Here is a 27593-nt window from a genome sequence, read left to right as displayed (position 1 = left end):
CTCAGCTGCAAGAGAAAAGAAAGCAAAGCCGTTTGTATTTGTAATGCTAAACAGTGATGGCACAGCATCTCCGAGTCCCACGTGGCACCTTCTCTCTGTTCCATCTGCAAAGGGACGATGAGCATAGGAAATCTGGTTTCATCCTTCAAGGCTGGAAATGCTGTTTGACTGCTTTGCTGCATCTGGAATTTAAAACATCTGTTCTTACATCGGGGTGCAAAAGGCTACAACTTGTGAAGTTCAGGAGGCCAAAGGCAGATGAAAGTGTCCCAGAATAATTCATTCACAGTTGTGTGGCTACAGATGTGTAGGGCATGTCGCTGAGTTCATGGGTGTGTTTCAATTAAAAGAAGGGGGGGGAAATGTTCCATGAATATGCAAGTTTTACCATGACATCACTAAACCCAGAATAGGCAATGGTTTTGATCACCAGGCACACGGAACCTAAACAAACCGCCTGGCCAGTATTTTTTTTGGCTTTCTGGCATCCTGGATGATTTAGCTGCATGTTCTGGAAAAAATACTGAGCATAGCAGGATATGCAGTTTCACTGCCTAAGTGGGGTTTAACAGAGTCCGTGTTTTTCTCATGTTCAGTTTTAATTCTGGTCCATTTGCACACAGTATCACAACCAATGGAAAATGCTGCTTTTAACTTCTCAGCTGTAGCTTATGTTTAAGTTTCCTCATGGAATATTTTGCACAAAATTCAGTATCAGAGGGGCTTTTGGTACGGATGTATCACATTTGCTGTAAATTGCCAGCTAATCTGTAGGTTAATTTATTTAAATTTAAAATCTAAATATAAAATTGTTTTCTGGTAACATTAACTTTTCAGTTATCCTCTTGCAGTTGGGTTCTTCCTTTTATAATGAAATATATTATGGGGGAACATTGACACTGAAAAATAATATATATTAACTTCTCTGTTACAGTATTTAGGCTTCAGGTATATTAAGGGTATTCAGGTATTCTTTTTTTTTTTTTTTTCTTTTTTCTGGAGAATGTAGAATTTTCTTCATTCTTGTCTCATTTGAGTATTTAATATATTGTGTACTGGAGGTGACTATACCTTCCACATAGTTCTGCCAGAGTCCTACAGCCATTATCTTCTTTAGTTCCTCCAGAGAGTTCTTTGACTTCCTTGTTTTAAAGAAGATGTTGCTTTTGTGATACTGTCAAATACTCGTTTCTGCCTCCAGTTAAGCTCTCTTTCACCTGATAGGAGTTTTTTATTTTTATTTTTTTTCTCTCTGCTCATATACTTCCCCCTGGGTCAAGCATTGCAAAAATATAGAGCTAATCTATCCTTGCCTAATTATAAGTCAGATGAACAGATGATTAAAAATAATATATTTAAAAAAAAATCTCTTTATGGGAAAGAATAAACCTAATAACTGTACAAGATAAGATTTCTATGAACATATCTGATGAAATGCCTGGAAATGCAGAACTGTAAATTGAGTGAGGGTTTTGATTTTCAAAATAGCAAGATTGGAGTAGACCTTTTTTCAGACTAGCGTATGGGTCCAGACAAAGGTTGGGCAGAACATTTTTAACAGCTAGTGAGAACCATGCAGTGTCTAATGAAAACAAACGGGAGCTAGGTGCTTCTGTGCTTATTTTATTTCTGTTTTTGTTTTTAATTTAGAAGGGGAGGATGTGCCGAGCCCTATGTAGTTGTGCTCTCTGTATGTCCTACTCTCTCTCCAGTTCTCCCCTGAACAATTTGGAATCTGTTGGCATATTTCAGCCAGATTCCACTGAACACAGAAATGTATCTTGGAGCCTTTAACCTCTTGTTCCAAGCTTAGTGAAAGTCCACTGCTGAGCGGGGAGGCAGACCCAGGCCAGATCCAGCTGCAGCTCCTGGTTAATCCATGCACAGCAGGAGGTGCCGAGCTTCAGCCTGGCCCCGCTTGCCGTGGGCTGGTGCCCAGCAGAGGTGGCAGCGAGGTGTGACAGGGGCAGGGATAATGGTGCTGGGACTGGGCAGGTGGGAGCGTTGGGATGGACAAGTCCGTAGGAAACCAGGCGTCATTTGCTGCTCATGGAACGACTTGTTTTTTCTAAATCTTCCTCGTAGTCCAAAGGCTGCCCAGTGGAGGTAAGTGCGCATGGAGCAAGCACATCAGTAAATGCTACTCGTCAGCTTCTACTTGCCCTTTCACCTTTTCTTCTGAAGAGCCCTTCTCTTGATCCTTTTAAAATGCCACCTTTGTTTCTGCCCCTCAAGTTTTCTCCTCTTGCTGCTCTGCAACTGTCAAGCTTTGCATATGGCTATTTATAAAGCCCTAACCACCACCTTACTTATTTAGGATTTTTAGTTTGGGATTCTGTAATTCTGTTATTCTGGAAATAAATCTGTGATGCTTTTATGTGAAAGCTATGCTACAAAATAAATGTTTGTTTTCCCTAAATCATATTATTATTCTCCCCCAAAATGTTAGGCATGGTGACAAGATTCTAGAAAACTGAATTAACTGGTGATATGCATCAAATTTGACCTACACAGTGATGGCAAGAGAATGCCCTCATTTAGGGAGTATCATCTCCTCCTTGGATGGTGCTCAGATTGCTTTGTGTGTGTAGTTAGCAACTCCCCATGAATAGAAGCTGAACTGTGCCATGGTATTAATGCATGGCTTTCTAGTAATGTGGTATATTGTGAAAAACAGCATTCTCCTGTGAATTTAATGAATGAAACTTAATGTGTGGTTTATTTGAACACTTGCTCCAATGTGTAAAACTGTCGCCATCCCTTGGAAAGCACAGAATGAAACCAGATAGATGTGGTTTGCTCCTCTGTTTTTAAGAATGTTTTGTGTGTGTCTGTGGTTTTTGTTTTGTTCTGTGTTGTGTTTTTTTTTTTGTCCCTAGGAAACAAGCATGTGTTTTTAGCTCTTCTTTTAAGGTGAAGGTTTAATATTAATAACAGCTGGAACTCTAGACATGCTGGAAGTCATAAGTACTGCGAAGGTTCAGCAATGATTTGGAATAACTAATAAGAAAACCGTTGCAATAACTTTGGATATTTATTCACGTTTCTTATCAAACTGGATCTAGCCAGCCTTCTCTTCTTGGCAACACATAATTTAATGAGAGAAAGTAGGTCAATGGCATGAGAGAAACCAAATATTTGTTGGGTCTCGTGACTTCATTACAGCAGGCAGAGTTGGGGAGGGGTGTTAATTTAAGAAAGTGTGTGTGCAGATATGTAGATTTAGAGAGTTATAGCTGAGATTTACTGAAAATACAGAGCAATATAGATAACTTCATTTGCCAGACAACAACAAAAAATATTTCCATGTCTTACAAACTTCTTGTTGAATCCATGTGTTTTTTTGTTTGTTTGTGTTTTTTTTTCATATTTAGCCTTTACAAATGAACCTGAACATCAAATATATATTTAAAAAAATACGAATTTCCAGTATACTTACAGCTCAGCCTATTTAATGAGTTTGGCATGTGCTTGTGGATAGTGTGAGCTGGCCCGAAGCTAAATTTTTCCTGTCCAAAACACATGCCTTCACCTTATTCTTCAGGTACCAGTAATTTTTCTGCATCACCATAAATCAAAGAAATTATGTGTCAGATGTCTACATTTGAAAATCTATAGCACTGAGACTATAAAATAGAAGAAAACAATGCAGTCCAAGATACATGCTTAAATATTTAAATAACGTTTGTGTTCTGGTTGTATTTGTAAATGGTCCTGTTCCTCCCAGGTGTGTACATTAACAAAGGAAGATAACCGGAGAGTGGGGGTGATTCCAAGTGATGAACAGCTCCACGTGTTACCTCTCTACAAAATCTCACAAACAGATGAATTCGGCACAGAGGAAGGATTGGAAGCTAAGATAAAAGCCGGAGCCATACAGGTGCTCACAGCATTTCCCAGAGAAGTACGAATGTTAGCTGAGCCTCTCAGAGCTACAAAGAAAAAGAAACCTGACACAAGAAGGACCCCAACCGAAAAGCAGCCATTAATAGACAAAAAATATTCAACACCAGTAAAGCTGAAAACTGAAGCACCAGAAAATCTGAGCAACACATTGCATTGTTTAGGTGAGTGATGCTCATTAAATTCTGCTGGTCTTGTCTGACACTGTGTTGTGTCATACCCATCTGAGGGGAAGGAAAAGCTCTTTAATACTCATTTTTATAACGTACTCCCCTGCCCTGCGTTTTAGGAGCTAATGAACAAGACAGTGTAGTCAGCATTCTCTCTTGGCACAGAAGAAGACAGGTGATAACTGTCTTCTTCTTGAAGATAGGTGGTGTTTTTGTAATTGTAAGTAATGCTAATGCACCAACGAAATGTTTTCAGGTTCCTGTATGGTAATAAGAGCATCTTGAAATGGTAGGAATGTTTATTTAAACAATGGGCATTATTTTATATCATTTTGAAGTACAAGAACCATTACCTACTTTGTATGAGAAACATTGGCTTTCTGACAATCTGAGTTGATGATAATTTCCTCCTAATACTTAGTGACACTGCAGCAGAGCAAGAGACTTGCCAAAAAAAAAAAAAAGGAGCAAGGTTTTATCAAACTTTTTGAAATGCTGTCGGTGAGGGTGTGAGAGATGGGATCTGACAGCAGCTAAGTACAAGGTGTGCTTTCTCCGTTACAGGGAGATTGCACTGGCCTCAGTCTTCTGCAACAATGTGTGCTTGTGCAGCATAGAAGCCATTACTTGACTGAGCTGTGCGGAGATGCTTTTGATTCGTGCTGTTTTAGCTGACTGGGGTCAGGTTTTGCACAAGTATTTTTGAACAATAAAACTCTTCCCTGGGACTTCTCAGAAATTAAGAGTAGAAAAGAAGGAAGATGAGGAGGAAGCCACAGAGTAGATTCTACAATTAGAAGGGAGAAAACAAATAAAAAGCATAGCCTGTCTGGCTCTGGGTAAGAAAAGGGGGGATTTAGCCAACCTGCTGAAATTTTGAATGTTAATTCATGAGGGAAATCCAGGTACATGTGATAGATTTCACTTGAGGAACAAAAATTAAATCTGGATATGTTCTGGGGAAATAAAAAACACTGCAAACAAGAATCTATTTGACACATCTGTAATTTGTACTCATCAACCTGAGTACATGTTTCTCTCAAATGAGACAGGGCAACAAATCATTGCATACAGTAGGATGAAATAAGAAAAGAATTATTACACTACTAGGAAATTAGACAGCCATTGAGTTAATCTGCATGTAAGTTTGGGAGACAGTCCAGGCTCTGAAACAAATATAAAAGGACTTCTCAGGCTGAGGACAACGTCCAACAATAACTCCAAAGCAATGATTAATAACTTCCATCGTGGTTCGGGTGGACTGGAAGTCCTGGAAGGATTAGAGGACTCTGGCTTGGGAAGGAATTCTGAAATTGTCTGATCTCACTGTAAAGTTGTGCTGAAACACTGAAATAGTTAGGAACTGTCTACCTGAGCGTGACCTTGTCATTAAAAACAGGCATGGCTTCTGAATTTGAAAGCCATGCCTTTAACAAATGACATGCTATCCAGAGTTTTACTGTGTGCTTTGGAAATGTAAGACTTTATCATTAATCCCTTAAACATGCAAGAATAATAAAAAAACTGCATAAAACAGTCAACTTAAATAACTGATCTTAACTTTAAATAATTAGGTAATACAGTCTAAAAGAGCTGCTGATAAAAATAACTCGGTGATGAAGAAATTCTCCTAAGAGTGAGAAAGTTTTTCAAAGATGAAAATTGTTGAATAAAACCATTTTCTTTCTGTCGTAAAGGTTCAGCCTCTATCATGCAGATTTTGATAGTGGAATTCCCTCAAGATTCTGCAAGTGAAACATGTCGAGTTTATGCCGTTCTTTCTGACTCAAAAAAGCTGTCAAGACAGTAAGCCCAAATCCGCAGATGGCACATTGCTGCAGCTGGCCAAGACTAGTACCTCAAAGCATTTACATGCATTGTGTGTGTTTCCTGTAGTCACACAGTGCAATGGCTGAATGTCACCATAACAGCCTCCCTGCCCCTTGCCAAAAACACAAAGATCCATGGATTATGAATGTAGAAAATTACAGTATTAACCTGTACATACTACTTCTTGCTGTAATAAGGGGTCAGTCCTTGGTTCTTTCAGTTTTGCCAGTTGCAGGTATGATTTTAGTCCTGAGAAATTAATAATGTTAATCTGGCAAACATTACGAGATTCAACATCACAACAAAATCAAATGGCCTGTGGAAGAGAGGAGTTGAAATTAGACTATCCAGTAGCCATCTTTCCTGACTGCAAACTGGAGGAAACAATTAAGCAGTGAGTAAAGAGAGTTCTGCAATAGCTACCCTAAGCATGTCAGATATGGCTGTTAAATTTTCTACTACTATAAGAATAAAATACTAACTTACGTATACTGGAAAGGAATAAAATATTGATAAATGGTATCTGTAATGTGCTCAATTTACTAATGAGGACAAGAGTTTAGAGTATTGGTTTTGCTTTTTAAATATTAAAAAGAATATGGAGAATGTGCAATTAGATGAGATAAGCATTGGATATTCAGTCAGGTTTTAGGCCACGTGAGGCTAGCACTCTTTGGAGTAGAGTGGGGATTCTGAAAGAGTCACAAGGCTGACTATTGGGTATTGTCCGTTGTTCATGATCTTCTTTTGAAAGAGACTGACCATTATTTCAAAGCCATTACTGTATCCCCAGCTGGAAAGCCTGTAAACCTTGAGGGACTCCTCTAGCCCGCCATGTCTGCATCGTATGGAGAGCTGGAAATTACACAGTGCTAAGACAAGACTATTCTGTTTTTACCTAGCAGCAGAGATAATGGTGAGGAGGACCTTTATGGTGCTGGAGACAGCTTAGGTCTGCTTGGTAGAGCAGGTATATGTGATGTCTTGGCTAGGTTCCTAATTGTGCCAAGAGTTCTGTAGAAACACTGTATATTAAATAGGGTGCATTTGTCACACACCTCTTGCCAATTTTTGTTCATTAATATTAATTTTTACATTTGTGATAATGCTGAGAGCCACTGAAATCCGAAATTGTTACAACATACATATTAAAGATTAAAAAAAAAAAAAAAAGATTAAAAAAATGCATCTTTATATAGTTTCATCATAAAGCCCATTATTCTGGACAAATAAACTTTAGAGATAGAAATGTTATTTTTTCTCTCCATAAATACTGGCAATTCCTCTTGGCTTGTATTGGACAGAAGCGGAAACAAACCACCAGCTTGGAGCCAGCGTCTCAGCTGGCCACAGCACAGTAGTACTGCAGCCAGCAGATCCCAGTGGGGCTGCACTCTTTTGAACACAAGGTAGTAGTCCCGAGACGTGATGCCACTTTATCTGAACCGTTACTGATTTCCTTCTACCCACAGATTTGAATTTAATTCTGCTTCGTAACATCTGTAGTATTTTGCTCCTAACCAAAACATTGACCCTGACTTTTGTTCAATATTAATTTCAGAGGAATGTGCACCTCCATACGTTACCAGAACACACAGTTTTATATCTTTCTAACATGTATATACTCTATATAGAAAATGTTGATTTCAGCTTGATGCTGTTAAATAGAATTTCAGTGTATGTTTTTTTTTTCTTAATTAAATAGAATGCTTTGAGTTTGTTTTCATAAAAAGGTCCTTAAAAGAATATATGCAGTTTCCTTCTGTCACCCCTCAGTTTCAGTATCTGTATGCTAAATGTATTGTCTGTAGTTTATCCCACTTTGTTTTTTTTTTCCTCATTCCTGAAAGCATGTTGAAAGAATGTTTTTTAATCCATCACTATTTATAAATTAATAGAAGAGAGAATAGTTCTTCTATATTCGGTAAAGCAGTTAGACATTCTGTGTATTTATGGAACAAAGAAACAACATTGACAGAGACAGTCCTTTGTGAGAATGTGGAAGAACTCTGCGTTGTACTAGTTTGTCAGCTAACAGATGTAAAGCAGTTTTAGGGCATGATGTCAAGTTCATCAAAGTCAACGGAATTATTTACCATTACACTTACAGACTCTGGATGAAACTTATTTGTGACCAGAACAAGTCATTTGAGGAGAGAGAAGTTTTATTCTACAAATGAGCACAACTGCAGTGTGCCAGGACTAGAAATTGGGAGCTGACATAAACTGAACAAGTAATCCCCCAAAAGATTTGAAATATCTAGTGTGTGCCAATTAGGTGCAAGACAGAGCGAGTCGCATGCAGCAGTTTGAATTTACCTGGAGTGTGTTGCCAGATACTTTTTTAATTCTGAGCAGTTACTTGCTAATGCACAAATTGTACTTTCTTTCTGCAAGGGACAGGATCTGTAAATGCGCTTTTTCCTTCTGTCATAATTTGGGGTAAGGTGATAAAGAATTCTGGTTGTTTCACAGGCTTAATTTCAGATAGACTAAATTTTGGCAGTTACCTAAAAACCTTTTATGCAGTGCTTCCTGCTGGACCATGCAGTTAGGCAGCTGCTGGGAAGCACTTGTGTAGAACTGGGCTGTCTGAATCGGAACTGCGTGCTTATTTGATCTGCTTTTTCATCCCTCCATGAAATACCTTTCTGTTTTATATACCAACAGTCTGATGGAACAGATTAAGGCGGTAATTCAGCAAGGTAATAATGTATGTAGTTTGTCAAACAGATACTCCTAGAATGTTAAAAATTACCACGCTGAAAAATTTGTAGTCATCATTGATATCTTTCATATTAGAAAGCATGTATGAAAATACCATAAAAGGTGTTTTATTAACCGAGTAAAAGTAACTTACACTTTGGTGTGCCTTTTTTTTAGGGAACAAAACAGATGCTTTAAAACCTGGAATAAAAATGGAGACTTCCGATCACCTCTATGCCATGAAACATACTTCAAACACTACTAAAAATTGCTCCCTACTGAAACAGTACACGGCTTCCCCCCCTTTCAAGGTGGATAGTTTACATCCCTATTCATCGTTAGCACATAAGCCTGGCCTAACAGCAGTGACTAATATTCAACAAGATTTTTCAGTTCCCTACGGGTATTTTGAATGCAGTAGTAAGCAACCTCACGTGACACCTTATATTAATTGCAAGAACTTTGATGTGTCGGTCAAAGATTATACTGGAATTTTGCTGAATGACAAGATGAATGGTGTGCCACCAATTCTTCCAGAGGTCACTGCTCCAGGCCCCCCAGCCCATACAGACCCCCTGCCCAGTATACTTGAACATCAGCCAGACAAGCAGAATTGTCAGCCTCAGTTGGACAATTCTCCTTCTTCGCAGATGATCAGCTCTGGCGATTTGTCAGTACCGCAGAGCTCTCCAGCAAGGGACGCAGTTGGAAATGAAGCTGACTGCTCCCACGGGTGCCCAGTGGAGAAGGGTGGCTCCCTTCGAGAACAGATGTGTGATTTTGACTGTGCTGACGAAAAGCAGAACAGTGCACTGGGACAACCGACTGATTCTGAAGAAAAAGCTGAGGAACTGTGGTCAGACAGTGAGCACAATTTTTTGGATGATGACATTGGCGGTGTTGCTGTGGCACCTTCTCATGGTTCTATCTTAATTGAATGTGCAAGACGTGAACTCCATGCTACCACACCTATTAAAAAACCCAACCGCAATCATCCCACACGGATTTCCTTAGTTTTCTACCAACACAAAAATTTAAATGAGCCAAAACATGGGTTAGCCATGTGGGAAGCAAAGATGGCTGAGAGGGCAAAAGAAAAAGAAAAAGAAGCAGAACGATTGGGAACAGAGAATACTGAACTGAACTCTAGCAGCAGGAAAACAAAGCAAACAAGTGAAAACAGAGAGATTTTTTACGAAGACAATGAGTTCAACCAAATTCCATCACGCAGAGCATTAACAGTAACTAAAGATAACGTAATAACAGTATCTTCTTATGCCCTTACACGAGTTGCAGGGCCTTACAACCATTGGGCATAGGTTTTAGTATCAAATGCCTCCTCTTGGTGCAGCATTACGCAGTGTTTCTTTAAGGTGCTGTTAAAGAACAAGTCTCGTGTCGTTTACTATTTGCTCATCTCAACCATTTTAAGGCTGAGGTAAAAAAAAAAAAAAGGGGGGGGGGATTTCTTCTTAAACTGTGACTTTAACATTTGGTGGTGCTCAAGCACATTTTAAGCAAAAAAAAAAAAAAAGAAAAAAAAGTTGTATAGTTTTAATACATTCTAAAAAAGATTTTGTTTAGGTTATTAACCTTGATTGAAATCATTCAGTTTATTACCTTTAGGAATTTATATTTTGGTGCTTTAAATCAAGTCTGTTTACTACAGAAATCATTTATAGGGATTTTAACAGGTTCACATTTTATGGTGTTAAATCAAGTTATTACAGTTATAGCTCTACACAGCTCTTGGTGCTTAACCACATCAAACAGTTAAAATAAATAAGCTGAATTATTACTTCATGGTGCCATTGCTTTAACAACTTCCAACCATTGCTATATAGTCCAAATTACAGATAAATCTTTTAGAAAACCAATGAATTTTTTTTCTCTAGATTTGTCATTATGTATGAAATGAAGTTATTGGCAATGATGGCTGGAAGTTGTTTTTAAGCTGTAAATATATATTTTAAAAGCACTTTCTATTTTTAAAATTAACTTGAAATAGTATAGTATAAGGATCATATTGTCTAAGGTTTGTGCATACTCTACAGAAGAAATCATTTTATTCTTGCTGTGTAGAGTTCCATATTGTTACAGCTGCAGTATGTATGCTAATAGCATGTGATTGTTTTTAGACTTGCCCTTTTTCGTGGAAGATTTTGTTACATATAAACAACAGTTATGAAATACGGAAACATTATTTGAAAGAGAGTGTACAAACATGAAATTAGGAGACATCAATATGTGCATTGCTATTGGGGAGTTAAGATTTTTTATTTTTTTTTTAAAGGCAGCATATGTTACGATTTCTTTGAGCAATAAGTGCATAAGTCTCATTCGTTTGGAGCATTATAAGTTAACATGACAACCAAATGTTCCCAATGCCTCAGGGGTAGGATTGTTTTGGGATAAAAAATACCCCCTAGAGTTGCCTTATTCTATTCTGAAACAAAAAATATTAATTTGAGGAAAATACAAAAGAAGTGTTGGAAAAGAATTAAATTTCTAATATTTAACAGCAAATTTTTCTGTAAGAAGAACCCATCTATAGCATTCACCAGCTTTCTAAGTTCAGTTTTTTTACAAAAATGCTTTGTAAATTTTTAAGCTATTTCTACATTTCATGTAGAAAGGGTTGTATTCTTCCTTCCAAACATACGAAATTTATGTTCTCCATTTTTGTTGCAAAAGTGACATATCGTGAAATGAGTATTCGCTGGACCAGAGGAAAAACAGACACTCCATTGCTTTTAAATGCTGTAGCATCCCACTCTTCTTTCTGATTCTCCTCTCCTATGTATTTCCTTTTTAACCTTATTTATTTAAACAAATTACCAAATGACAACGTTAGCTAAGGACTGACCTCATCCTGCAACTTCCTCCGTGAGAACAGTTCTGCGTAGCCATACCTGCCCAGTCAGAGCCAGGAGCACCGCGCAAGCCAGGACTCCTGTCGTGACTGAGAGCTGCAGGATCAGGCCCCAGAGACGAAGCTGTACCTTAATTCTGCCTCGGAGTCCTCCCCGGCTGGGTAACCCATAGGCATAACGAGGTTAGAGTTTTCCAGTGTGAAAATATACTAATAATATACTTGATAATATTATAATGTAGTGGTGCTGTAACAGAGGAATATGAATTATCTAGATCTGCTTTATTTAAAACCTAGACAAGGTGCTCTTTCCTTGAAAAGTTGAACTGTAAATGCTCTATCTACAGTTTTGGTACGAAAAGTACGTAAATTGTATTTTTAACACATAGTGCCAGTTAGGACCTTGGTGCTACAAATACTTCAATACGGCCGTTGATCAATGAGACTGTTCTCCTGTACAAATGGATACGCACCTAGTGTTTGCGGGAGCAAGGTCTGAAGTAGCAATCACTATGTAATGACCCTGGGTTCAATTCCACAGATTCCTGTTGAAATTAACAAAAGTGTTGATGGCAGAGGATGGCCGAATTGAACCCATTCTTTGTATCTTACCTATTTTAAGTAAAATTTGTAAAAACCGGGTATGCTGCAAATCTTAGTTCAAAGCTTAATATTAGTTCAAATAGAGGATATGAAGGGATTGTAAATAATAATAAAACAGAAACAATATTATGCCATCATTTTGTACCAGCAGTTTTATGCTTCTTGACTACGTAATATACAGTATACATCAAATCATTATGGTATTTTGTGTGCCTTAGATTTCCATTTTGAAACTTGTATATTTTTGGTGAGCCTAAGACTAGTAAGAACTCCAGCTGTCCGTACAGTAAGTAGTACTGTACGTTCTCTAGCTATTCCATTCATGTATTTGCTATCTGAAAACCCTTGTCCAATACCACGATCGATCATTTGCAGAAAAGATGAGTTTATTGGTTTCACTGACAGTGCTGATAGCTTTGGGTTGTGTAATACAAATTCAGAATATTATTCAGCACTCCCATAGGAGTAACAAGTTTTCTACGCAAAGTAATGGTAGAGCCATCTCTACCTGTAGAAATGTTCAGATCGTTACAGTGGATCAGTTTCACTTGAATCTTCCCCTGTAAATGTCCAGATTTTACTTCTGTGTGGTTAGAAAATTCAAGGTGAAAATGTTCTATTTAAAAACCAGCAGCTTCCCTCAAAGAAGTGAGAAACTGAAAGGTGGATCTAAAAGGATACCTCCAAACATAGCCCCCGGCAAGTCACTGCTCCAGTGACTGCACCAGGAGACTTTCAGCAAGTCCAGGTCTACCTTATTTGAAAAGGCAATTTTAAGAGAAAAGTTTATCTTAACATAAGATTAATGCTTTTAACTGATAGGTGCTAAAGCTCAGAGCTACTACTTTATTAAGATTACTTATATGAGAAAATATATTGTCTGTACAATAGGTGCTCTTTCCTTGGCTGTTCATAACATAACTACTTTCTCAGCGTGTATCTAACAGGCAGGTAAGCTGGCCGCTTCTGGTTACTGCTGTGGCACGTGGCAGGTTGTGAGTCGGGAAGCTCATATTTTCTATTGCTGTACTGCGGTATAGAAAATACAGCCTAGTACTGTTTTTACAACTGTGTGCTATTTATGGTAACATTTCAGAATATTTATCAGTCTTGTACACAAATTATGTGGTTTTGTTTTGAGTAAGGTTATCATTTTATAACAGTAGTCGTCTCTTAAGATTTGTACATCTGTGGGAGTATAGCTTCCCTTTGCAGCCCACACCACCACTTGCGTAGTTTGCTTTTATCCCTTAACAAAGGCCTTTGGGGATGGCCAGATCAGGAACTGGATCCAAAGTTAAGGTAGCTGGCTAGGGCAGACCCACACATTTGATTTGGTTTCCAACAGCTGGCATTGTACTCAGTGGAAAAAAAATATGGATTCAGGTATGGGCTGGTGGTGGGATATGGTTGTCTTTTAACTCTTTTTCCCAGTTCTCTAGCAAAAACTGTCATGACCCAACACGGAACACCTTTGATTTTGCAGAAGAGATGTCTCTCACCCCCTTTCTCTGCTGGGTCCAGGACCACCACGGGGGGGAAATGTAGCGCCTTCTGCAAGAGCCAGTTCTGAGTCCCTGAGTCCCCCTTGGAGTTACTGCAGCTGTGCCCAATTACAGACTGAATTTTACTCGTAGAATTTCTCCGTGTTACTAACAGGCTATCTTGTATTACAGAAAGGAGCAAAAATTGTTTCTAGAAATATTTTAGTTACAAGATCCAAAAAACTTTGAAAGAACTTACAAATACTTGTGACCTTCTAGCTCCAACAGTTGTATGCAGTTCTGTTTTTTAAAAGAACTTTCTAAGCTAACTCTTTTACTTAGGAAAACTGCTTTTAAAAGTCTTTATCGTACCTGACAGCACCTCTCTACACTTAGAACAGGAAATAATTATAGTATCTTAAGCAACGTTTCATTGTAAGCATGGGTAAATGACACATTCATTAGTACTAACGATTATTTTTAACATACAACCATTTGTGTTTTTTAAAAAAGATGTTTTTAATATCATTGCAGTATTACACTAAAATTGGTGGGTTAAATTTGGGTCCTGTTTACATTGCTGCAGCCCTGTTGACTGCAATGTGCTCATTTATCAAGCTTTTATGCAATTTTCATATTTAACTGGATGGATATGGATACAGTTGACCAATGCCCATGCTGACTCAGACCCCTGCAACAATACCACAATTAATAGTCTTACAAGGACGTACACAGGAAGACTTGGGATTAATGTACTTTTGGTTAAGTGCAAAGGTTGCATTGTTTGTAGCACAAGAAGTGATTAGTGGTGTGTAGAGAGGCATAATGCCTTCACATCGAGTTTCAGGCATACAGGCAGGTCTCCTTCAGACCTGATTCAGGCTTATGTTGACAGTTTTTTTTTTTTTGTGATTTTTTTTTCTTATTTGATAGGTTGTTCAATGACAAATTTTAATTGAAACATGCTAACAAACTGCATCTTCATGATTTTATATTTAAAATGTAAGGTTCAATCTTGCCTTTTCACTTGCTATGAAATTTCTCTCTGTGAAATTAGCTCACTTATCAATCAGTCATCAGCTTTATAATTTATAACAATGTGATTATGCCCTTTTTTTTCCCCCCATGGAAATCCTGTAACTTTTAGTTCATACAAGTTCATAGAATCATTAAGGTTGTAAAAGACCTTTAAGATCATCTGGTCCAACCATCCCCTACCACCAGTATCACCCACCAAACCATGGCCCTAAGCACCACGTCCAATCTTTCCTCGAACACTCCCAGGGATGGTGATGCCACCACTTCCTGAGCAACCTGTTCCAATGCCTGACTGCTCTTTCTGAGAAGAAATGTCTCCTCATTTCCAACCTATAGGAAATAACCATATCCTCAGATATTACAAAAAGCTAAATCGCATGTCTACTTCACACTTCCTGTGCTTAAGAGCAGTTGTATTCAAAGTAAGGTTTTTGTGACGTATCTTCCATAAAATTGGTGGTGGTGTATTTCTCACGTGTGATAAGCATCTGTCCAGCGGTGCCCCATGAAACTTTCTGTCATCTGATCTTAAATAAGTAGTTAGAGACAAGGAACAGTCCAATCACATGTAGAAATACAGCCTGGCTTTCTTACTTCCATCAGGTGGTGATCTGACTTTCAGGAGAAAGTGCAGAGAAATATCTTTCCGTAAAATTAAACTGCAGAGAAAGTTTCCATTGATGATTGTAACACCACAGGACTGCACTGCAATGTCTGCGTTACAGCGTTGTTTCTAACCAGCAAGGATGTGCCGTTGTGTCACACAGCTGTGGGTACACGTACAAATTCAGCTGTTTCCACAGTTCCTCCAGGGACAGTCATTTTTCCCTCATTTTCTCCGTTAGTATATTGGCTTTTTTAAGGAACAACAACAAAAAAAAAAAAAAGAAAAGGGTGAGAGAGTTGGTCACTCTCTTTAATCTGTGTAGACAGTCAGAGGCAAAGCTGTGAAAGGTACAGTGGACTTCAGAAACAGCCTTCTCATGTACACGTGTTGTGGTTGCTAGGGTGCTTCTTTATACTGACACTTTTTGGTGTATGTAATTTTAAATACAAAAACTTTTTGAAGTCCATGACACATTTTTGTCCTTCTTTAATTAAATAGAGTAGCCAGTGTCAAAACTCCCGAGGACGTGGCTTCTCAGTAGAACAGTACAGAAACTGGCTCTAGTTTCTTCTGGACTTCCCTGATCCTTAGTTTTCAGAAGTTGTGTAAATGGTGCTTCAGTATGTTGCTGCAAAAAATGTAGAGATTTATACTTGAGGTTTTTTCAGAGAGCAAGGATTTCTAATCATAGTATCTGATCAGGCAGGCACCAGTATGCATATAGGTCACATATTTTTTCTAAAGTGTTTGAAAAATGATTTAATATTTATTTTATTATTGCCCTGTTAAAACATTTTTGGTCAAGTCAAAAATAAGGAGTGAGCTAAATTTTTTGCTTAATATTGTCCTTTACATATTTGCTTCCTAAATTAAGGCAACTTAATTCTCAACATGCTGCTGTGTCATCTCTCTGAAGAACGTTAAATTGGAGTAGTGTCGATGAGTAGGTGTTGCTTTCTGCTCTATACAGATGACACCAAATACTACAGGCAGCTTTCTCATTCCTTAGTCTCCTTGTGGATCATCTGTTGTGGTTAGCTGTTTTCACACTCGGCACTAGATCGCATTCTCACCTGCTGCTGAATGCTTTAAACACTTAGAACTGCTCCAGAAGTTCTTCCTGTCTCTCTGCAGATCTACTTCAGTGCTCAGCAGTAGGAGTAGAGATGTCAGCCTGCTCGTGAACACTCCCCACAGCTGTCGCTACTTTCTATGTAGATCAGCCAGTCTTCATCATCTCAGGAATACCATATGAATCTATTCTCTGTGACTGTCCCAAAATCTGTTTCTTTGTCACCTCTTATTCTATATAAGGCAGTTCTCATTTTTTCATTCTTTCTTTCTTTCTCTCTTTTTTTTTTTTTTAATTCATGTTCTCTCATATGGAACCCATAATATTGGATATTTTTTCATTTCAAGAAAGAAGGACATTTCATTATCTTTCTTCATCAGTATTTCCTTGCTTTTTAAAATATTTTTCCAGTTAACTCTCAGATCTCTTGCTGTAGTTGTTACACTCTCTTCTTCTGTCTGCAAGTAGCTAAACAAAAGACCCTTTGCTCAGAGTTGAAGACTCCTGTTGCTAGCATCTCTGTGGAGTGCCTTCTTTTCTTTTGAGTTCCTCTACCAGCTCTGCTCAGATTTTGACATGACAGGTGCTGCAGACCCTGCATAATTACAAGAGCAGGAGTATTTCTTTACATCTTCTGGTTATATTCCCATGCAGAGATAGTTCTCGTCCTTGTGAGAAACCTTAGTGTTGTGCAAGTTCATGCCTTAACTGACAGGACTGCTTGGAAAAAAAAGAGTGGAACAATGGATTTTTTGGGTTCTTCCTCTGTAGCAGCAAGTGGAACTGATTGAGCAGAAAATAATAGTAACTGCCTTTTATAAAAGGGTACAGGAGCGTTGGCATTGTTTTTTCTCTTTCTGAGACGCAAAGACTTTAGGATCCTTTTTCCAATCCAGTTCCCCAGTCCACCCCAACATTGTTTACAGTGCTTAACCACATACTTGTAACTTCAGCTTTTAAAGATATACGATGCTTCTTGATGCTGTATCCTGAATTCTTCTACAACAGCAACTTCTCTCTTTTCTACTGGACCATGATATATGCCATTTTCCACACGTAGTTATATGAAAATGCTAGAATCTTCCAACAGTGTACTTGCAGTGAATGCAAGACTGGGGTGCTAAATAACTTATGTGAAGGTGACTTGCTCTGTTTGGTGTGACAGTGCTGTTTTTAACACTCTGCACACCCTACCAGCTTTCCTCTTAAAATGAGAGTACACAGGTTGTAGACCTCAAAAAACTGTGTAAGAAGGAGGAGAGATTTGTCAGCTAACCTACAGAGAGTTGCCAGTTACAGCAGATGAACCGTATTCCAAAGAAGTGCTGTTGCAGTGGAGCAAGGGAACTGCTAGTTTGATGTTCGGTATTGCAGTTGTTGCGACAGAACATTTTAATGCTGTTGTGGAAAGTTTTGTGATCTGATCAATATTTTACATGTATGTCTGTATTTTTATTATATTGTAATGGAAAAGGGTCTAGGGTTTGGGAATCTTCTTAAAATAAGAATGAAGGCCCTGATTCTCATTTATACTGATGTCCTTTGCATCCCATTAGAAGGATAAAGGGGTAAATGGATGCCCACTGAGCTTACATCGTTTGGGGCATCCCGTTATACTGCTAACAGTATGAAAGATCAGTCGTATAAATTGCAATTCTTACCAAAGGACTGATGTGTACAGCCATCAGGAATCAATTTCATGATAACCCTATTTTGTGCATACTGGCCAGTAACACCTAGATTGTTCTTAGCTAAGAAATACAGATTGAAAAGAAATTTCTCCACCTTGTTTTGTAACCAGCTTTAAGTATTCGTTTCTATTGGCTGTCCTTTTCCCAACCTTGTCTACAATGAGAATGTGGTAGATTTGTACCTCAAGGTAATGACCTGGCCAGAAATCTCTCATGGAGTTGTCAGTAATGCTGTTTCTAAACATAGGTAGTTTTTCTTAAAATATTTCCTTGCTTTTATCATTACTTGAACCCTTTTACTTGATTGCATAAAATGGGGTTGTGAGAATCTACTGAACTCCATTCGGTGTTGCCACACTGGGGTAGGTTTTGAGAGACGAAGCTAAAAGCCAACATTTTCTGACTGCCCTGGCCGTGGTGATACGCAGCAGTGAAACTGCTGGCACTGCCCTGCATGCTTGAGTCGCGCAAAGCTTCCCTCGCTGCCTACGGAAGCTTTTTGTAAGCATCAAGTGCCGCCCCCCATACCCTCACAACATTGCAGTTAAATGTTTGTCTTTCAAAAAGATTCGAGGAAAAAAATTGTTGTATTTTCATTCTTAAACTTCTGAAGTGCAGTGATACTGCAGAACCAAAGGAGAACTGGTTTCATACGAACATTGTGAATTGCAGACTGTAATCCCTGCAACGCATAAGGCAGTGTCTGAACTTCATGAATCTCTTGTCCTCAAAATTAAAAATAACAGCAGGCAAGAAAAGCAAATCCAATATCCCAATACAACTAAAATCCAATTCTAACCAACACAAAAACTTAAGACATTTCAGTCTTTAACAATTAATTATTCTAAAATAGTTTGCTCAGTTTAAACGAGACAGCTCCTCATAATGTGACAGTATTGTACCAGGTCATAATTGCTATTCAAAATTTGCTATTGTAAAAACAACAAATTCTAAGGACATGCTGTACTAAAATGATACGGCTAATGAATTCTTTCCTACTTTAAAAAAAGATTGACAGTATGCCAAAAAAGGCTATTTTCTTTCTTCTCTGTTTCTTCCTATCTCTTTCCTTGTTTATCTTTCTTTCTTTGGGATGCATTTGATATTTATTTTTCAACTTTTGAGGTTTTAGATTATTTCCAGTTACCAACCTACTGTATCTAGATCTGAAACACAACTTTAAAAACAAAAACAAAAAGATGATGTACAGGGAGAAAAAAAAATCAGAAAGAAAAAGCACTTCATTATGTCACAGTATTTACAGGAGAAAGTATAAAAATTACTTCTTTTCTCAAAAAATATTTGGGGCCTGATTCTTTCCTAGTATAACTGAGCATAGCTTCATGAGATTGGTGGAGCTGTGAGGAGTTGAACTAGCTGAGAAACTGAACCTTAAAATCTTCTTTGCAGACAAGGGAACCCTTACCAGCAGTACTTGAAGACTTGTGAGTTGTGACTGCATGTTACTTGAAAGATCTAATTAAGCTATGTTTTTTGGTGCAAGCAGTTGTTGTACATGATTTCATGTTTATGTAGCAAGATGCATTGAAATGTTGATACTAGTATTGAAACATACATGTAAAAATTGTTGTTGTGGAAATTGTCTGTTCTGTTCTATTTTTCTTGTGTGTCTCATCTGTTTAGAACGTAAACTTTCATTTTTTTATTGTCCTAACTGAATAAGGCTAAATGAATACTGTAATTGAAAATATATTTTAAATCTTGTCATGAGTTTTTAAAAAGACTATTACAAATTGTATCATTCCTGATTACACAGAACTTTGTGGGTGGTTTTAAATAAATTTTATACTTCTATTTTGCACTTAGTCGTCTAATTTTTCTTTCCTGCATTTTTCACGTGAATCTTCTTGTAAAATGGTTTGAGGTGGGAAAAAAGTTGTTGTTTTCCCAATACATACCCAGACAGTCATACTGAGGTAACTAAAGATTGAAAATTAAGGCCTGAAGAGCCTATACAATAAAACTTAAAGCAAAGTTAAGGCCCCCCTTCATAATACAGAATATAATGTTGCATAAATGTAGAAGACCTTATTATTTACCATTTAGAACCATTACATGGCTTTACGTTTTAGGGAAACAACAACAATAAAAAAAAATGCTTCTAAAGGTAGTCTAGTCTTGCAGCATTTCTGCAACTGTGAAGAACCTCAGCAAAGATGTGAAAATAGGGAGGAGTTACTCTAAAAAATATATTGTTCTTTAGATTCTGTATACTCTGTTTATATTGTTTACCCTATAGTCAGTAAAACAATTCAAAAAGCTATTGGAAAATTCTAAACTTCATCTTTGGACTGAAAACACAGATTGTGAACACTTGTACAGTGCCTTGTTTTTCTACCAGCTTTTTCTGGCAGAGGAGGGTTATGGGAGTCTTTTACTATGACTTAATTCCCATCCAGTAGAGAGAGTCCTGTTTATCTTTGCTTCATCTCAGAGTTCACAGATTTTCCTCAAGACAAAAACAACCTTGGCTCTAGTCTGCTTTACTATGTAGGTGACGTTTGAGTGCACAACAATACTAGGGAGAATTCCTGGTTTTATAATCTGGAGAAAAGGAAGAAAACTCTCTGCATGTTCACATTTGTCTCTTTTCCTTCTCTAGTAAATGCAATAGCAAAAAGTGTCTATTAAAACAATCTTCCAGCTACCTGGCATCTCCTAGAAGGCAGAAAAATGCTGCTATCCGCGGGCTACAGCAATTCCCTTGCAATATAAAACACATCCCGTAATACGGTGCATCTAGTCCCTGGGAGCTGCATGTGGTAATCCACCAGGAAGGCCTTCACCCTGCCATGCAATTTGCTGCTCCTTTAAAGGATGATCATTAACGGGCTTTTATAGCAACACATCTCCCAGACTGCCCCAGGCGTGCTCTGAACAGTGCTAACAAATCCTCCCAGCAGGACGTGTCCCACGGTTTGGTGTTTGTAACCTGTAGCACAGGTGTCTAGGAAAGCACGCGGGCTTTGAATGGCGCTGAGAGACAGGAGCAGACCCAGGAACACCGCTGCTGACGGAGAGGCATCGATGCGGAGCAACTGTCGCCAGCTACTTCTCAGGTACTGCCAGCCAACCGCGTCTTGTCCCCTCCCAGCACTGCCACTGCCCAGGCTGTTGCCAGTCAGAGCCACCTCAGACTTGGGGGGACAAAGCCAAACAAAAGTTACCAGCCCTGGCGTCCCAGAAAGGCTGCTGAATATCAGTTTATTTTGCAGGGCTCAATGACTGAAGGTGATTTCAGTGCTTTCTCCTATTTTAGATTTCTTATATAAACTATGCAAGTAATACAAGATTGATACAGTATAGTTGGTTTCAATTCTTAAGATGTTATGACCTCAAATTACAATACCTATTGACAACAGTATTCATTGCTAACACCAGTTTAAACTTAAAGATAACTTTTTTTTTTCCTACTACTTTATATCTTCAAAAGTGGAATTAATCATTATATAGGACAGTCTGTGGATTCTCGAGATCAACATAAGCATCAAATTCAAAAGTAATTGTAAAGAAAATGAGATAGTGCTCCAGTAAGTAGTGTTTCGGTTCAGGAAATAGCCTAGATTGTCTAAAATAAAATAATTACCAGGGATACATGTTCATGTTTTTCATCTAAATCACACTGAGATGGTATTTAAAATGTGGAAATTTAAACCCAGCTATTTCCAAAACCATTGGCTGGAGCACGACTCTTAAAGTGGCCTCTAATTCCCTGTCCAGTCTGTTTACTTCTGGATTCTCTCTTGCTTTTATAACGTACCCCAGTTATACTAAATTCTTATCAGCTGAACTCTTGAAAATGGCAATGTCTTCTTCCACATGGCCAAAAACAACTCATAAGCCCCATGATATCCCATGTATGTCTCCATTCATATGTAACAAAATTGGGCAACACTGCTCCCTTAGCTCTTGTGAATTAGCCTGGAATTCCTGCAGGGGACATCATGACCTCGCCTTACTTGTCAGCACCAAACAGTGGGAGCTTTGCCTCCTCCTGTGGCATAACAAGTCAGCAGTTCAGCTTGTCACCGCTTTGCTTTACACTGAGACTTTGTTTTTTGCATAGTGATGACTCTGACTTCCTCCGCTTGAAGAATCCCTCCAGGAAAACGAGGCATTAATCCCGTGCTTCATCAAGCAAGCACTTCTGTGGTGGACTCTAACTCACCTCCACTAAGGCAGAAAGCCTTGTGAGGATCCATGTGGGGCACCGCTGCTATGAATTTTACAGGGTGAGCTCTATTGGACTGGTGCAAATCACCTTGCTCTGAGGGGAAGAGGCTGTCAGTGGCTCAGGTGTGCCACTGCTTAACCACTACAGGGGCTGTGGCTCAGGCAGAGGTGTGGCTGGGGTGGAAGGCAGACTGCTTGTCTGCCCAGAGGGCACACCAACAAGCCTTGGGAGTGTCAGAGGCTCTGGATCACCCCAAAGAGTACAGGCGAGTATTCCCTTTGTGTGTAATTTCTACTGTCTGAGCAAATGCATATTGACTAGAGCCTGTAAGTCTGTCTCCTTTGTCCCCCCCACTGAAGGAGGCACTCCTTGGGGCTGTTACTGCACACAGAAGTTCAGAAGCTTTTCCCTGTTCTTCCTGTAAGTTGCAGCCTGCATGGGCCACAGCGAGTTAAATCTCTGAAGCTCTACGCTGTGCTGCACAGCGCTGGGAATTACATCTGCATGTCCTTCAAAATGCAAGAACCTTTACTCTTGAGATGGAGATGTAAGTGCTGAATCAAGAACAATCCCCAAGTAGTTTAACTGGGCCAAACCTCTGCATGTAATACCAGCTGAAACAGCTGTGTCATGCTCTGTGAAATATTCTAGGACTCGGCCCTCCAGTACGCCGTCAAACTTGAACTGCAGAAGGACCAGCCTCTTCTCAAATACAAGTACATTAAATTTCAGGAAATAGTTGCAAGTGCATCCAGTCTCCCAGCCATATGCTACAGACAAGAAATGTGGTAGCAAATCAGTATTTAGTGGATGGACAGATTGCGCTGCCCTTTCTCTGTACTTTAAGACTGCTTTTAAAAAAAAAAAATCAGTATGGTAAATGTTCAGATTAAAATCTACAAACAAATCATTCGCTCCAGTCCTTACATAAAACATTCCAGCACTGAGGCCTGTCTCAGACTTGTTTCTCCAGCTACTTTGGCAATATCAGTAAATCTCGACGGCTTTCACCAAGAGGTAAGGTTATCTCCTTTGAGCTCCCCAAAAGCATGATCTTAAGTTATTTTATTGAATCGCTACCCATTCCCTTAGACAGTGAACTTTACCAGTTAGATAAATTGTTTGTGATAGCTCCTGTGTTTCTGGTGCATCTTAGCTTCAAAATAATTAAAGTTTGTCTTATTTACGTTACAGAATCTACACTAAAATTCATGCTTTGTCAGAAGTCTATTCTCAACCCATTTTATTTTGTCCCAGTACAGTAGACTATAAAAGCCTTTTCCTCCTCACCTTGAGACACTTTAAAAAAGTAAGTAAATTTGTTATTTGCAATCTGCTAAACCCAGTGAGGTTGATTTAACTCTGTGATGCCCCTTCTTGTTTTTGTTGAGGGGTAATGCCTGTACAGAAACGCTTTCATCAAAGACTTTGTATAGCAGTACACATGTATAATAGACGTACAGTAGTGAATATATCATGTTTGGGGAAATGTCAAGCATCAGTACATATGAGATCCCAAGGAAAAACTACAATATTTTTTTTTGTGCAAGAAAAAGCAGTTACTCTGCTCAGAAGGTTGTATTCTGCACTTGATTCCTGTAATTCGAGCATCAAAAAAGCCATTATCTTAACCATTGTTATCATCAGGTATTTCTGGATATCTGGAAAGGTAAAAGTAAGTTTAAATCGGAGTGATCCAGAGATACAAAGAGCAGGTTCCAGAAGTAACATGTATGTATCAGAAAGTTCATTCAGGGATTGAGCAGGATACATAGAAATATATTTCCAACATGAAGAAAAAAACATAATATTATGATGTCTCACCGTCAGAGTTATTACATCATCAAAATGGAGTGGAATAGCCACCTCCCTGTAACTGGCAAAGGTCTTACCTTGTCTGGAGAGATACAATATGACCTGTTACTTATCGTTATTAGTTTGCTGTCTTGTAGCTTCATGTTTGGTACAAAACAGGTAATTTCTGTGTCCTCTCAATTGTACAGATTGTCAAATTACGTTTATTAGAAGGTTATAATTTCCCCTCCAATTAATTCTCCTAAATACATACCATGAATTCCATTCAAGCTTTCTGTTGGTTTTTGTTGGTTTGTTTCTCCAACCGAAGATAAGCCTTACACATTCCCTTCCATCTTTTTCTTTCACAGCCTGTACCTAAGGTGTCTCAAACTAGTTTTGTTCTACATGATGCAGGAAAATATCACAGTATCCCTGGTGCTGCTGTATAGTGACAATTGGTTGATAAGTATTTATTTTTTGTATGAGGGACACTATTTAGCAGCTGTTCAGTCCTACTGTATTTATTACAGAATCATAGAACATCCCGAGTTGGAAGGAGCCATGAGGAGCATGGAGTTCATAGCATGGAACTCTCTGTGTAGTGTCAATAATGTCTAGTGATTTATTACAGAGTAGTACTGCAGCAGTCTGTGGTACTGTCGATAGTGCCTCCGAAGCATGTTTTTTTATCATGTCCTTACAAACAACCTTACCATGCTCACATTTTCAAAGGAAGGATAACATGTTATGGGTTTCTTGTTGCTTTTTATTTCAAAAATAGGACTTCTACTTTTCCAAGGCTTTCAGGTGGAACTTACTTCTAAAGGTAATGACAATTATTTGCAGCTGATACCCAGTTGTTCCTTCTAAATTGCAAAACCTCTGCACCAAACACTTTGGTCTGTGGTAAGTTTATGATACAACCACTGCTATGAAATACCTCAGGGGCACTTTGAAGGCAGTAAAGATTTATTTAATGACAAATGTAATTGTTTTTCTGCTTCTTCAACACCTTGGGGATCTGAAGTTGGAGTCATTAGTCAGCTTCACCAAGGGCAAATGTTTGTATCGCTAAAATGAATTACAGGACTTTTCTTTCTTCTTTTTCAATTGAAGGTGAGATGCTGCACCAAACAGCAAATACCATATGGCAAATGTTGATCAGTATCAACATCAGTGTGTGTGTAAAATGTATACCATATGCAGCAACAGTACAATGACATAATCCTTGGGTCGATGGAGAAAGCCTCTACCCCAAAGCAAGCCATACACTCGCTTTTTAAATACCCAATGCGCTCATTAGAGAGCTGTGACATCCACTCGCAGATCCGTACTCTGCTTACACTCACTACCAAGATCAGCATGCTTCCACATGCTACTTCAGTATTGATTCTTTTTGGTGTATTAGTTGTTCTTTCTGCAGTGCTGAAAGTAAAGCTGCCTGCTGTTGTGATAGTGTCTTTATTTCAGTTGACTGTCTTGTGACATACAAAGAGGCGTAGCTTCTGAGAGCTCCTTTAGACACAGATCCTTAGAGGAAAGCTCTAAGTTTTAAACCTTTTGAAATTTGTGTTCCATTAAGTACCAAACAAGCCTCTGTTCAAAGGGGATATATATGTAATTTTAATTCCAGAAAAACTCTGGATAATAAAGAACACGTACACCACCACAGATGGTGCCACAGACCATCTTCATGGCTTTCCCAGACACAGCTAGGCAGCTGATTACTAAAGGCCAGAGATCTGAAAAACTATTTGTACTGTGAGACTTTACTATGTAACATTTCCTGATACCAAAGGTATTTTCTTTGTTCTTTCCCATTCATTGTTGTTAAATGTTCTGATTGTGCCAAAATACATATGAAGTTCTTTAATAGTAAGTTTTACAAGTCATCTTTTCTCTCCACAATATCCCCATCTTGTTCTTAACAATTCCCGTTACCACCAGGAATGCTAGAGGCTGCATATGCTTTATAGTTTTTGGTTTTGTTTGTTTTTTTCCTTCTAACTTACCTCTTTTTCTCAACTTGCCCAATTACTTTAAGCTACCTTGTAGAAATGTCATACCTGTCAGAATTCTGCCCCTTTATCAATTCTGGCTGAAATTGTCCAATGTACTTGAAAGATATTTAGGGCTTGGGGAAAAGAAGATGGAACATGGCACATTCACTTAAGCCTACAGTGTTTTCTTGGTTTGTTTGGAAAAAAAAAAAAAAAGAAGTGCTTACATTTCTTCACTGTTTTTCATTTTAACTGCTCCATGTCACAACACCACGGCTGATCTTGAAGATACAGAAACCTAAAGAAATCAAAAGGACTAATTAGTATTCTCTAAAGGGTGATATCAACATCTGCCCGCTAATGGTAGCAATATATGTATGGAAAGGAGGAAGTACGTGAAGTCATGTTCTACCCCAAGGTTTCCTACAAACTTGTAATGATTTCTGAGGGCATCACTAAGAGTTACACATCGTCTGGTTAAACAGGCCCCAGGCCAAAGGACCGAAGAATTGAGCTACTTCATAAAATTCTGACATTTACTGACAATTTTCTCCCTTAATAAATTTTTGCCACTGTCCTTTCCATTTCAATCATTGAGAGACCTCTGTCAGCTTTTTAGCCTCTAAATCCTACTTTCAGGTGAAAGGGTACAGATTCTTAATCACACAATTGAGTTTGATGTAGTTATGCCACTAAGAGAAATAAGAGACATGAGTAAGATATAAAATGCATAGAGATTTAAAAGATGAAGAAATATCCTCATCGGTGTAAAACATTTCAACCCTCATGTAAATTGTGCTGTGCTTTAAAGTTCCAAGGCAGCTCTGTCTTTGTATGGTAGGGAACACCAAACGCTGACAGGAATTTACCACCACGTGGCGGTTTCCTGCTTTTTTTCTCGTTACCCTTCTATAGCATAATGTTGCCCACTGCAAGTTGCCCTTACAGGAATGTCTGCTTGATGTTTTTGCCTCTAAAGTAGATTTTTTTCCATCACTAAAATTTATTTTGAATGACAACAAATAAAACGCCTCAAAAATCTCGATTTGATTTACAGAGCGTGTCCTGCTGACTTTAAACACTGCGTAATATCCTGCATGTGCTTTCACCTCACAGCGAACTTGGGTAAAACAAAGTATTTAAGGGGCAGAAGGATCGTTACGAAGACGGGTGAGACACGCCTGCTGCCCTTGAACTACTTACTGCAGCGGTTTCTGGCAGCAATTTCTGTCTCAGAGCGCCTGCTGTGGTGAGCCCACTCCCCCTCCACCCCGGCGCTGCCCCACGCTATTTTCTGGGTGCCCGGGGACCGGAGTCCCGTCAGCGAGCGCTGCCCCCTCCCTTGGCAGCCGCCTCGCGGCTTTGTCTCAGGCCGGGGGCCGCCCGCTGCCCCCCGCGAGGCGCTGTCGGGGCGGAACGCGGCCTCACAGCCCCGCCTGGCAGGGACAAGGCCGGGAGCCGGCGGCGGGGCCACAACGGGAGGGGACAGCGGCACCACGACCCTCCCGCAAGATGGCGCCGGGGCCAAGATGGCGGCGGGCCGCCTCCCCGCGCCTAACGGCCCGGCACGCGGCGAGCCGGCCGCGCGCCCAACCCCCCCTCAGGCAGCCCCGCGCGTGCGCGCT

The 27593-nt window shown here is 39.1% G+C and overlaps 1 protein-coding gene and 1 long non-coding RNA gene across 4 annotated transcripts in view; one reads left to right on the top strand and one right to left on the bottom strand.

The window, feature by feature from the left end:
* Window positions 1–19798, top strand: part of TET1 (tet methylcytosine dioxygenase 1) — an 84952-nt gene extending 65154 nt beyond the window's left edge. For all 3 annotated transcript variants that reach the window (XM_068688868.1, XM_068688869.1, XM_068688867.1), the window contains 2 exons: window positions 3728–4067; window positions 8787–19798. In XM_068688868.1, the coding sequence (XP_068544969.1) occupies window positions 3728–4067; window positions 8787–9928 (1482 nt within the window). In that variant the 3' untranslated portion in view covers window positions 9929–19798. The remainder of the gene's footprint in view (window positions 1–3727; window positions 4068–8786) is intronic.
* On the bottom strand, window positions 40–27515 carry LOC137859621 (uncharacterized). The gene is made up of 3 exons (XR_011098416.1): window positions 27172–27515; window positions 26196–26266; window positions 40–182 (listed from the first exon to the last, which is right to left on the bottom strand). It is a non-coding gene; the product is annotated as an uncharacterized lncRNA (long non-coding RNA).
* Window positions 27516–27593: the final 78 nt, after the last annotated feature.

Source organism: Anas acuta, chromosome 7 (assembly GCF_963932015.1).
Source record: "Anas acuta chromosome 7, bAnaAcu1.1, whole genome shotgun sequence".
NCBI classification, from domain to species: domain Eukaryota; kingdom Metazoa; phylum Chordata; class Aves; order Anseriformes; family Anatidae; genus Anas; species Anas acuta.
This window is presented reverse-complemented; position numbering and strand designations above follow the sequence as displayed.